Source organism: Toxorhynchites rutilus, chromosome 2, assembly GCF_029784135.1.
Source record: "Toxorhynchites rutilus septentrionalis strain SRP chromosome 2, ASM2978413v1, whole genome shotgun sequence".
In the NCBI taxonomy this organism is placed as follows: Eukaryota; Metazoa; Arthropoda; class Insecta; order Diptera; family Culicidae; genus Toxorhynchites; species Toxorhynchites rutilus.
Window position 1 is genome coordinate 169,371,944 of NC_073745.1, and position 13,431 is coordinate 169,385,374.

General features: G+C 37.2%; 1 protein-coding gene across 7 annotated transcripts in view; it reads right to left on the reverse strand.

The window, feature by feature from the left end:
- Positions 1 to 13,431, reverse strand: part of LOC129770657 (protein unc-79 homolog) — a 200,732-nt gene that overhangs the window by 139,611 nt on the left and 47,690 nt on the right. For 5 of the 7 annotated variants that reach the window (XM_055773610.1, XM_055773613.1, XM_055773615.1 and 2 more), the window contains one exon: positions 6,199 to 6,278. In XM_055773610.1, coding sequence (XP_055629585.1) covers positions 6,199 to 6,278 — 80 coding nt within the window. The remainder of the gene's footprint in view (positions 1 to 6,198; positions 6,279 to 13,431) is intronic. The other 2 variants (XM_055773614.1, XM_055773611.1) reach the window with 1 other exon arrangement.

A 13,431-nucleotide genomic window follows, 5' to 3' on the forward strand; every position in this document is an offset into this window, starting at 1 on the left:
TATTGGGCGGATGATAGGGGGCCTGATAGCGAGCGTCATTTCGCGTTGGGAACTAGATGATTTGTATGCAATGTTAAATACACTTCGTCTCGTTTCACTGGAGGGTGGCGTTCATAGTCAGCCCCATGGTTTAATTATGTTAGAGATTTTTAATCTCAGAATTTCATAATTTGAGTCAATTGCAATTAATGCAATTTAACTGGCTGCTAATTTAGAAGTTCGAAATGGTATACTCACGCATATCAGATTATAATAGCTTGAGTAGTGGCGATCTTCATATCACGTTCCTCATAGGGGTAATGGGGGCAAAGTGGTCACCTGCTTGTTTGGTAGTATAACTATTGACTATTGACACCATATTGATAGTCACCTTATGTTATGTGAATTCCATGACTTTGAGTCACCCTGTACTTCAGTAGAGCTGTCGCATGTCAAAATATAATTAAAAACAGAAATTGCTCTCTCGAAAGCCATTAGGCCGTAGTTCTGTGCGCACGGTATCTAAGGACTTTCTCTTGAAATTTAGTTTATTCAATCTGATGTATTGGACAAATCATCAGTTTAGACGACTGTTCACAAATTCTAGGAGAGGTGAATACATATTTTGTTTAATCTCAGCGATTAATTAGCATAGACATTACTTTGATGTTTGAGGGCAAAGTGGCCATAGGTGACTAGTGACTTACAATGTTCTGTTTACTAAAGCTGAAATGCCGCATCACATTCTGCCCTTGAAAAGGATCCTTTTGTGGCTTAGACCCTGGATAAATATGCCACTCCAACTAAACCAAGCCTCATTATGCGGAACGTTATGTGTTTCTTACTACGTTTTTGGATGTATGAGAAAATTTCAATTGTGACTCTAGGTGAATAGGCCAAGCTTATTTCATACATGTATCTACTATATCAAATATGATTTGAACAAATTTGGAAGAAAAAAACAGGAAGCGGGTTATATCTATGGTAAAACCGCAATGGTGACGTAGGACTATCGTTAATTTAGTGATCATTTGTTTGAAGTTGAATCTGAATTCATTCTGAATGAATGAATAAATGAATATTTGGGAGACTTCAAAAACAAGAGCGTTACGTTGGAGGTACAAGGTTTTATGCATCCAATAGTGAATACAAAAATATTCTACTGATGGGGAAGAATAATCTTCAGAAGCTTTCCTTCTAATTGCACTTGATTGAAAAATCACAGAACTAAATATATTTGGTCGCAATATTATATGGATAAAAAACATTAAAATAAACTCTTCCACTCGAATGTAATTTTCAAGTCTGGTCTGGGACTGGCAGATTATTTTGCAGTAACGATGACATCCTTCCGAATTCTTCTCGATTCTTCTCGAAGTTCACCACCAGTGGTTAATCCCTTCCCGTATTATTTGATACGTCATACATCAAGTGATTTCACTAGCTTGCTGAGCGTTCTAGCGCCCTATATTATTCAAGTACCCACGAGTGAGACTCGATGTTGTACGGGAAAGGGTTAATGCTAACTTGATAACCACCTGTTAATTGCACTTGATTGAAAAATCACAAAACCAATTGTATTTGGTCGTAGTATTAAATGGATAGAAAACATTACAATAAACTCTTTCGCTTGAATGTATTTTTCAATTCCCAGGGAAACTGGCAGATTATTTTTCAGCAGCGATTAGATCTTTCCAGAATTTTTTCGATGCTGAATGGCATTCAAACGAAAAAAATTCCGCGCGTGTATGTGTGAGTGGCGACTGCTTCGATGTCTTCCCGGGGAACAGTTTTTCGATGCTGATACTCTCTTGGTCAGCATCTCTTCTCCTTCTGATGGCTCGGCTTTTCTGCCCTCCCTCACAGTTCCAAACAAACTGCATGTCTTTCAGGTTAGATCAGGTTAGGTAACGAATCCCTCGATCCCTCGCCGTCCAGCTCGTCCAGCTCGTTCAGTAACGATGTTGTCGTGTCGATGTCCTCACGAAAAATGAATGCGTTTTGATGATGATGTTGAATTAAAGAGACTTTAAACTTTTCAGTTCATTCGCCTCTAAATGCGTTTTACCACCAGAATATCGCTTAACACATTAAGGACCGCACGTTTTGGACCATACTTGAACGCTTCATTTGTTCGGATTCCACGAATGAGATCGTTTCCTTCGGTGTGGATGAGACGAAGGTGAGCCATCGGTAGGCCTTGTTAGAATCTTGGCAAACTAAGGATTTATCCAGCAAGTGCAGAAAACACGGGTTATTTCGTGATCCATCCGTAATAGACAGAACGCGAAACACGAGAAATCTCGTGAGCGGTCCGCAAAGTGTTAAGTATGCTTTTTGTGCGTGATTGAATCGAGACAAGGTGTGGTTTACGATGGCAATTTGGAAGGCAAACTAGAGGGGAATGAACTCTCTAAGTTTGAAACTTTCGGCGACTGAGCAATAATCGATTGAAAGTTATACAATTTTCGAGATGCGAAACATTTTACGTTGCGCGCGCATACAATATTGAATACGAAAATTTTCTATTGATGGGGAAAAATAATTTTCAGAAGCATTCCTGTTAATTGCGATTGATTGAAAAATCACAAAACCAAATGTTGGTTGCAGTGTCATATGGTTAGAAAACATTAGAATAAACTCTTTCGCATCAATGTATTTTTCAATTCCCAGGGGAACTGGCAGAGTATTTTTCAGCAACGATCAGTTCTTTCCAGATTTTCCTCGATACTCGAAGCCCACCAGTGGTTAATGCTAACTCGATAACCACCTGTTAATAGCACTTAATTGAAAAATATTTGGTCGCAGTGTTACATGAATAGAAAACATTAAAATGAATGTATTTTTCAGTTCCCAGGCGAACTTGCAGATTATTTTTTAGCAACGATTGAATCTTTCCGGAATTTTCTCGATGCTGAATGGCATCCAAACGAAGAGTTCCGCGCGTGTATGTGTGTGTGTGGCGGCTGCTCCGATCTCTTCCCGGGGAACCGTTTGTGGCATCACTCTCCTTCTGATGGATTCCCTTCTGGCCTAAGATGCACAAACAGGCTCTTGGTGACACCGTTCATCCGCGCTTTCATGATAAACGAAGAGCTTCATCACAACAGCGACAACATGCTCCAATCGCTGTTCAATTATAACTGAGTGGATTTCCGAGCGGCGCTCGCTTATATACCGATTGGTGACTCCAATAGCCTGTTTTGAAAGCAATTTTAAGACTATTGAAACAAGTTTTTGGATCAAAAATCTTAAATATCTTTCGAATGAAGTGTTTATCATACCATTTCGTTCACTTGTTTAGGAGCTATTAACGCTCAAAATCTCGGTCTCCGGCGTAACGCTTTCGTTTTCGAAACTTTGATTTTACACCCCGGTATAGAAATGAAAGACGTAGTCCTACGTCAAAACGCATAAATATATTCCATTTAGCTTAATATGTCGAGTGACCACTTTGCCCCCAATAGGTGACCACTTTACCTTCCCTTATTCCCTAAGAAGCCCTAAGAAGCCGTTTCACTACCTCGAATGCACTTGCCCATTCTCCTTTCGCTTCCCTATACATAAGCAGAGGTTAGCACCCAATTGTCACATCTCATTCTCAGTTCACTATAGCAGCTACACGAACTTCCAAAGTGAGCACTCATGGCCATACGATACTCAATACACCTGGCTGGTTGTAAAGTTATTACAACCCCCTACGAAAAATGTTCCGGACAACGTGGCTACGAAGAAGAAAATGCTATTTTTATCTATAATAGTGATAGATTTATTTGACTTAGGCTTATATTTATGTAGATCCTAACTATTCAGACTTGAATGAATTAATTAATGATGACTCCTTGTCTTCTTCTGCATAATTGAATAAACAGAAGAAAAGGGTAGTAATAGATTTAATGGTATTTCTGTGTACGGATTCTATCACGTTATCTCATCTAATCCGTTTAAAGGATACAAGTTCATACAGGAAATGGTTTTCTTCATGGCGTCTATTTGATGTATCAAAAGAGAAAAAAATTACAGATTTTGAACAATGAAAAAAATCAATTCAAATGCAATTACTACACAATTACAGTCTTATTTCCCGTCCGTGTCCCTGGGCTCAGACCCATCAACTTTTTTTTTTCTAAATTTCACTGAATCAAGTGTATAGAATGGGAGGTCTTCGTAGCCACATTGGTTGCGTGTTCTGTCTCACAATCAAACTATTCTGTTACAGATGAAATGCTAATGAACCTAAATAAATAAACAAATGGGATAAAAACAGGCATATAGAATCACAATGTCTACTGTGGTCCTCAGAATAAGTTCATTTGTTTACATCATGACTTCGCCGGAGCAAGCGCCTCACGATTAGATCCTGCACGCACGAAACGAAAAATCCCGGAAACACGAAAGCTAGCATTGAGGGAAGCGGCTAAAAACGCAAATGTTTCACAATCTTACGTCCAATGAGCGAAGAAGAGTACTGGATTGGGAAATGTTAAGGTTCGGAATGCAAATCAGAATTTGAAGGCAAAAAGGCGTTCAAGGAAACTGTTTTGTTTATTTACAAAAAAAATAATAGCGTGGTATTTCTGAAGCAGCATGAATTCAAGTTTTACACACGGAATATGGAAGTAAAAGAATGGATTCTTAGTTATTCAAATTTTAGTGTTAATGCAAACAAAATATTTTTTTCATCTTTTATCTTGAGTGTTTTATTTGTTACATAACAACTTAGGCAAACAATTAAAAATGAAGTTCATGCTAATGTGCTTATGAACTTTTATAAAAATAGTCTTGAGTCAAATACGCTCGATAAAAAAATTAGAGGAACAGAGTGCGATGTCGAATTTTTTGGTTATTTTTGAAATGCTGTAGCTTCGTGAAAAACCAACGCATGAAGATGGGATGTACACCATTTGCGGTGCGATAATTATTTATTGAATTATCCATCATCAAATGTGAATGGAATCATTCAAACTGAATTATCTTTGTATTGGATGGTCCTACAAGAACATTATAGGGATCAAATGGAAGCTTTACATTAAAATGGTGTTTTCAAAAAAATACCATTTTAATGTAATTTGATACCAAATATCTTAAAATTGCATGAAACGCCGAGATCTACTGTCATCTCGAAAACTTTGTTTTGTCTGAAATCGAAATTCTGGGTCTTAGTTTTTTTTCGGAATACGATGCATATGGTTTAGGGTGCCAATGAGAATGATCATCTCGATTTTTATATGGAACTTGAAAACCGAAAAATGACCGGAACCGGGTTATTGAAAAAAAAAAGTTTGATGCTAAACGTCCTAAAATTGCATGACACGTCGAGATTTACAGTCATCTCAAAAATTATAAAATTATCTCTTTGTTCCCTTCAATGTGCTCCTGCCTTAAAAGAAACATAACAAAGCATAATTAGCAGACACAGTACCTATGTAGAGTGATGGAATACATATCAATGATCGAAAAAAACTAAATTACTAAAAACTGCATCAATGTTTCTTTTTCAAGTACCACACAAGAAAAATTGCACAAAAAAACACACAATAAAGAAATTGCACAAAAACAGGTTTTACTCCACTACATGTATCGGGACATATTAGGTATGATCAATGCTGACAGCGAGAGTATTAAAATTTAATCGTTTGTTTCAAATTGAATTATGGTAGCCTTAAGTTCTGTCATTCCATTTATCATTGAAAAATTTCCATCCATTTATAGCGTAATAGGACGACATTTGTTCTACTATCTCGGTGAGATCTGACCATTTACTGTTATCAATCAGCAAACTAGATTTGTGAATTTTCTTTATAAGCTTACGCACACAATAAGTCTACGAAAGATTTTTTTTCTGAAATTTGTACTGCCTTCAATACCCATTTTAAGGTTTTTTTTTAAATACTTCTAAATGTCATTAAAAGGTAAATCGATCGATTTCGTACCACGAAATTTAAAAAATAATTTTCTGTCAATTCTGAAATATGCCAGTGACAAAATGAAATGTGATCTAAGAGACCAGATGAAGCCGCTCTTTATAGACGAACTCAAAAAGCTATTTCAAAAACAAAACTATTTCAAAAACAAAACGAATTTATACTTGAGGATTGTTATAACAATAACTTTCACTAAAATAATTCGTAGTTTGTACGTTATGTGGAACATGACTTGCTTAATCTTTCCTTATAAAATAAAATAGAGAAATAGGAAAATAAAATCCAGTATACATACAGAACAAACATGCGGCATATGCACTAATACGCCACCAACCGAATGAGGTTCAGGTTGAGGAACCGCAACTGGAACAGGACCTGTGGAAAGAAAATTTATTAGAATGAATTATTTTTTTAAATTTTAAATAATGTTAGGTATTATTGAGAAGAAGCATAAGAAAGTATCATGAAAATAGAGATCACTCAGAAAAGATGTGCAAAAATTTGAATTCTGTCTACTCTAAGTCATGCTGGATTGATAGTGCTTATTGGAAACGTATTAAATAATCTTAAAAAAAAGCTCAGTTACACATATACGTAGAGTTCAATCTCCTAATTGTTTCTACATCTTAATGCTACATCCGAAATCGAATCGAAATTCGTTGAATCTATGACTAGTTCAATTATGTACGGTGAAATAGGAACATAAAACTCGGTTTGGAATACTGCAACAAAAATCCAATATCGAATAAGAACAGCAAAATTTGTTCATGCACTTTTCTGTCTAGATTGCTATGTTATTCGTTTATTAGGAATTTTTCTTCAATTGTGAAGCTTAATGCACTTATGATATAACTATAAAATTAGTATCACAATTGCTTCTTTAGAGTAATCCCTCGATTTTACTATCACTTCATTTCAGAATTACATTCGAATTATTACATAGTAGGAAAAAATCCATCCAAAATCCACTCATTATCGTATAATTTACCCCTTCATCAATATTTAAATTTATCTCGTGTTTCATCAGTTCTCATTATCGTTTTCAGGTTACTGTGATTGCTTGGTAAGTGTTTCGCAGTTGATTATAAAATATAATCAAGTGTAATGAAATTTTCGTTCAAAAAAATAAAAAATTAAGTGTCCGAAATTTGAATTCAATCTGTCCGAAATTTGATTTTTTTATAAATGGTATCCGAAGTTTGATTCTTATTCGTTTGATTTGAAAAACATTTTATTCGATGATTTTTTATATTTTCAATCAAATATTTACCAAAGTAGAAAGCTTAAAAGCATATTGAACTAATTTATTAAAAATATCAACCAAATAATACCTGTGCATAAAGTTGAGATCTGTTTCCTGCATCATATGCCTTAAGCGTCCGAAATATGATTCAGAATGGTATTCCATTTTTCGGATCACCCGAAAAATCGATACAACAGAATGTTTAGGTGTACCAAGTAGCCTCAAATTCAACTTAGTTCTGCAATAGCAAACCGCAAGCGCAAACCTTGCGACGAAGCGACCTATGCTTCCTTACTGTGGTGAGTGTTATTCTTTTCATCTCCTATCCGGTGGTGTATCACTAGCCGGAGAAGTTTTCATCTTTTTGATTAGATTACGAAATAAATCACGCTCTGAAAGATCGTGATCCTCGCGGCGACATGCTCCCTATGTTCTTTGCTTAGGTCTAGTCCGATTTTTCTATTTCGAATTTCCTTGTGATGTTTTCTTCTTTTTTTCTTTATTATAGTGACTTTCAACACTTTTGGCTGGTTCGTCACTTGTACCTTCCATTTTGGAAGAATGTCGGGAGTGAGAATTGAATCCTCTGATCTGATTTTTCTTGTGCGCGTTTCAACCCTCTGTGTGACCAGAGGATTATCGTGCACAGCTCTATTTAGAGTCCCACGCTGGCACGAGGACAATTATCTTCAGACAGCCATTCCATGCCAAACCGATATAGTGGTTCTCAGATTTTCGTCGAAAGTGATAATTTAATTCTTTATCACAAAACATTATACCCGTATTTTTGAATTTTTTCATTAGGGTGCCCATTTCCGTTTTAGGATAGTTCCGAAAAATCAATTTTTTCCACTTTTCCCAAAAATGACTTTTTTGCAAAATTCATAACTTCTGAACGACTGAACCGATTTAGATAATCGATATAAATTGAAAGTTATGTAATTATTTATTGAATTAATTTTTCAAAGTTTTTCAAAAAAAAGGGAGAAAATTTGTTTTTTCGAATCATTGGTTAACTTTGAAAAAACCTTTCTCAAAAACGAAAAAATTGCAGCTTCGATATCGAGATATATTTTGTAAAAAATCCTCAACTTCAAGGAAAAATATATAAAAAAAATTAAGCGTTCTCTAGTCCAAAGCCATGAAAACAATAAAAAACGACTACAATCAATGATGACGAAACCAAAATCCATTTTTTTTCGCAAGTTCAATATTTTTCAATAAAAAGCTCATTGGCATCAATTTGATATGTCGATCATCTGAATCGGATCAGTGGTTCAAAAGTTATGAAGTTTTGAAAAAAGACATTTTTGGGAAAAGTGGAAAGAATTGATTTTTCGGATCTTTAGGGTGATGGAAATGGGCACCATAATAAAAAAAATTAAAAAAAGGGTCCAATGTTTTGCGATAAAGAACAAAATTATCACTTTTGACAAAAATCTGAGAATCACAATATCGGTTTGGCATGGAATGGCTGCAAAGATGAACAGACGTTTGGATAGGCTCTCTTCGCTGTCAACATAGGACCAAGATCACACCGGGGTTGGTTACCTGATATTTACTATGATTACTCTTAGTCGGCACCGCGGAAAGATAGGTATGGGATTTACTGAACATGAAGCTAAAGACCCCGAATGGGGTCTACTTTATGCCTTTAGGTATATGAAGTACCAATGATATACTTTGTCCAATCGTTTACCAACGATATTTACGTACGGCTTAGAGTAATGTCTATTTGTGCTCCGATCAGTCCCATCAGCACAATCAATGTCAGTCGTATGTCAGTATGTCAGTCGAAGAAGGAGAAATACGACAAATAGAGCGTATCAATTCCGGACCAGCACTATTTTAGATGATTTTATACTGATTACCTGAGAGTCCTACACATTCCAATTGGAATTATTTCACAAACTTTCGGCAGTTCATTTTATTGATACAACTAGAAGCCGTGAAATACGGGTTTGCGTCGCATCATTTCATTATGAACATCCCCAATAAACTGGATTCCTCGAATCGAGAAAGACGCACCACGCTAGATATGGGGTATAGACTAGGGGGGCGTTGCTGATTAATGGTCAGTTGCATCCCAATAGGAAGTATCCCGTGTCGGGCACACGTGCAGAGCATTGAAGACTGCAACACCCTAATTATGAGAACTCGAGCCAACCGCGAGTAATCGTTTACATATTACTAACATAGTTGTAAGCAAACATTGTCGAAATATTTGAACATTAATCAATGGAGAATCCTTGGACTGGACCCACGGTCGTTCGCTCAATAAGCGAAAACACATCCGAACACACGGCTAGATGCAGACAAACTTTGTAGTTTAAAGCCTGTTTATCATAAAATCTATCTATTTTCATTTTAGTCTTGCTCCAGCTCCAGCTTTGATTTTAAAATGATTGAACCGACTTTTTGAAGGCAGCGAAAGCCCCCCTATTGTTCGTGTGCGAGCATTTTGCATATCAACGCGAGTTATTTTTTGTTCATTCTGAAGTAATATCCAAATTGATAAAACAGTGAGTTGAATGTAATAATTTCGTATTTCTAAGTCTACGTACGATCGTGTTTTGGATCTGATTATCTCTGTTTTTTTTTAATTTTTAGGCCGTTCTCTAAACGTTTATATATTTTTAAGACAGGATTATTATATTGAAGATCCTAGAAGAGCCCAACGGAAATAGAACACCAGGTATATTATATCGCAAAGAAGCTAATTTTAAAAACACTGTTAATGGTCATAGAGGATGGTCTGAAAACTATTTTTTTTGTGTACCACTACATGAAAAGAGCGGAGAGTAATATACCTGGTATTCTTTTTACTTCCAGAAGAACCGATGAAATAATTTTTTCAATTTTAATATGTTACTTCGTTTTTAATTGCGTCTGTTTACACCAGGCGCTTTCATGACACACACTCACACGTTTGTGATGAATGGTCTTTTGCCGTCTCAACGTATGCATTAACTAGCGTCTTTTATTAATACATAGTTGAGATATTTTAAGCCAAACAACACGCCTTGAATGTATTCAGAGGGGCAAACTCCTGTTCAGTCAAACACTATCATGTGGAACTTTTCCAAAGGCATGGAAAAATTCTTTTGTTTTCCCGGTCTTCAAAAAAGGCTGCAAAATAAATGTCAATAACTATAGAGGAATCGTTAGCCTTTGCTCGGTTTCCAAACTTTTTGAACTGGTCTACATCTCCCACGTCTGCAGCAATTACATCGCTGATGAACAACATGGTTTCGTTCCCAAACGATCTACATACACAAATCTAGTATTGTATAACTTATTCATCGCTCGCTCTCTACAGTCACGCCAGCAAATTGATGCTGTGTAAATATACAGATTTCTCAGCTGCATTTGACAAGTTAAACCATGAAATTGCCGTCGCCAAACTACAACGTCTTGGATTTCATGGCAACTTTTTGAACTGGTTACGTTCGTACCTGACCGATCGTGTTATGTCAGTGAAAGTCGGTGACACTGTATCTTTTCCATTTCGAGTTACATCGGGGTACATCAAGGAAGTACATCTTTCTACTCTACCTCAACGATGTTCATCTCTGTCTGAAGTGCCACAAAGTCGCTTACGCAGATGATTTCAAACTATTTTGCACCGTTAATTGTCTTGATGACGCAGCATACCTGCAGCAGCAACTCAACATTTTTGATGAATGGTGTGACATCAACAGGATGATCTTGAATCCAGCAAAATGCTCAATTATCACCTTTTCGTGGAAACGTTCAGCTCTACCCGTATAAAGATCATGGCGTCATTCTCGATTCTAAATTTACGTTTAAAGAACACGTAGCACGTACACGTAGCGCGTTACGAAAGATTTCAGGGACATACATTGTTTAAAGTCTCTATATTGTGCTTTGGTCCGCTCAATCCTCGAGTATGTTTGTGTGGTATGGCCGTCTTATTATCAAAATGGCGTTCAGCGAATCGGAACGATTCAACGCAAATTCGTTCGTTTTGCTCTGCGAAATTTGCCTTGGAACGATCCTTTAAATCTTCCAAATTATGAAGATCGCTCTAATTTAATTGAACTAGACTCACTAAATCTACGTAGAGACGTCGCTAAAGCGCTAAAGCTGATTCTCTCGAACATCGACTGTTCTAATCTTTTCCAATTAATAAATTTTAATATAAGGATACGAACTTTGCGTTCTCATACATTCATTTGTGTCCCCTCTTCACGCACTAATTACGAGTATAATGAACCCGTTTCAAGTATTTGCCTAATTTTCAACCGCTCGTACACTTCGTATGATTTTAACTTGACCCGTTCATATCTGAAAAAGATTTTTTTCTAATGTCCTTAAATATTAAGTAGAATTTAAGTTAGATTTAGGTATATCATTAAGGCACTCTTGTTCAGGCCTGTTGATAACAAATAAATAAACATAAGTCAACACTCTGTCTTTCTCTCTGTTTCCACTTGCACTCAGTTAAATGAACACGCACCGAAATATATGTACAATGTTTTGGTGTCAACACCGCTTGTCTTGGGGTTCAAACATCGTTCGTTGAACGCCGTGCAACTTTGTTCCTATCCTGGGTGCATATCTTGGGCGTCTCATTTGTGTTGTTATGGGTGTAGCATTATTGTTTTTTGTGCTTTGCTTGATCGGATGATCCACGAACGCGAATTCTTAAAAAAATACCTGGTCCTGGCTCCGAGAATGGGTGTCGAAAGCGGCTAAGTGAGGGGGTGCGATTGAGTTAGAACACGAGGCGTGTTGCGACTGCCAGACGACAGTCGTCCTCACTTTAGGTACCACTATGCGACGGATCATGTGAACGTACGATATGAATAGAGACGTGATCCTTGCCTATTACATCTGCACTGCTATGGGGACGGACAAGAGCGGTCGTCCTCGAATACTCACAATGTTCGAGGAAACGTATCCAGAGTTCGTCGGGAGGCTTCATAAGAACGCGATGAACGCGAGACGTAGACCGATTGGGCGCAACAACATGTTCTCCCTAACGGAAATCGATGAGATCAAGCAGCAGGCGCAGAGAGAATTTAAGCTCCAGGAACAACAGAGCAAGCGATGTGTCGAGACGGAGTTCAGTATGGCTTACTGTGGTCCATGAGAAAATTTAGGCGGCCAAAACCCAAAAAATGAAGTTGCATAAAAACATAAAAATCCTACAGTCCCTTATTCTGGGATGTTCAAGGCATCTAGGATGACATGTTTCACCCCATTCCGCGCTCGCATCATTGCTCTGGCAACGCAATTAGATACCGGTTTCGCATGCTCACCGGTACCACTATTTCGCGTGTGTATTTCTAACATGTGTTTTGGTGAATTTTTTAAAAGATTTTGTTTGGCCCATTCTGTTTCTTGAAGCATTTTGACGGAGAATTTGAATTTGTAGTCAGTTTCAAAATTCGGTTGGTTGTAGTATGTGTTAACTCCACACAAAGTAAGTACTATTTTGGAAGTTTAATTTTGTTTCGGATGGACCTATGAAACTTGTCCCGAATTTCCCCGCCAAACTTTTCTAATGAAAGTGTTGCTCACAGTGTCTTTTATCACTCAGCTTTTTTTTTCACCCGAAATCTCCCCTTTTAGATTTTTCTCAATATTAACCCGAAATCAGCCATTCCATGCCAAACCGTGGTAGTGGTAGTTTTGTTCTCTATTGAAAAACCCGTATTTTTATTTTTTCAGTAGGATGACCATTTCCATTTTAGGGTTGTCCGAAAAATCAACTTTTTCCTCTTTTTTCCAAAAATGACTTTTTTCAAAATTCATAACTTTTGAACTACTAAACCGATTCAGATATCAAATTAAAGCCAATGGTCTTTTTTGAAAAATACTAGACCTGCAGAAAATTCGAAATCTGTTCTCGTTATTATAGATTGTATTCGTTTTTTTATTGTTTTCATAGTCTCGGGACCAAGGGCGCTATATTGTTTTTCATATTTTTTCAGAAAAGCTGAGGATTTTTCACATAATATATGTCGCACCAGTGGAGAACACAGTACAACAACACCATGAGTCGGAAGATCCACACCCATATCAACAGCTACAATGCGACCTGGTCTTCCATTATGACGAGGCGATTTCACAGTTTCGCGGCACGGACCCTTTGTCGCGCCCCAGGATCCCGAAGTTTCAGTATTCTCACAGGGTGATAAGTGCAGTAAAGCTCACGAACGAGCACGTCCTTCCGCTGCACTTGGTCGGTGCTGAGAACATGGAAGAGCTGGAACTGACAGTTTACTGGGCCCCTGTGGCGACCGCTAAAAATTCAGC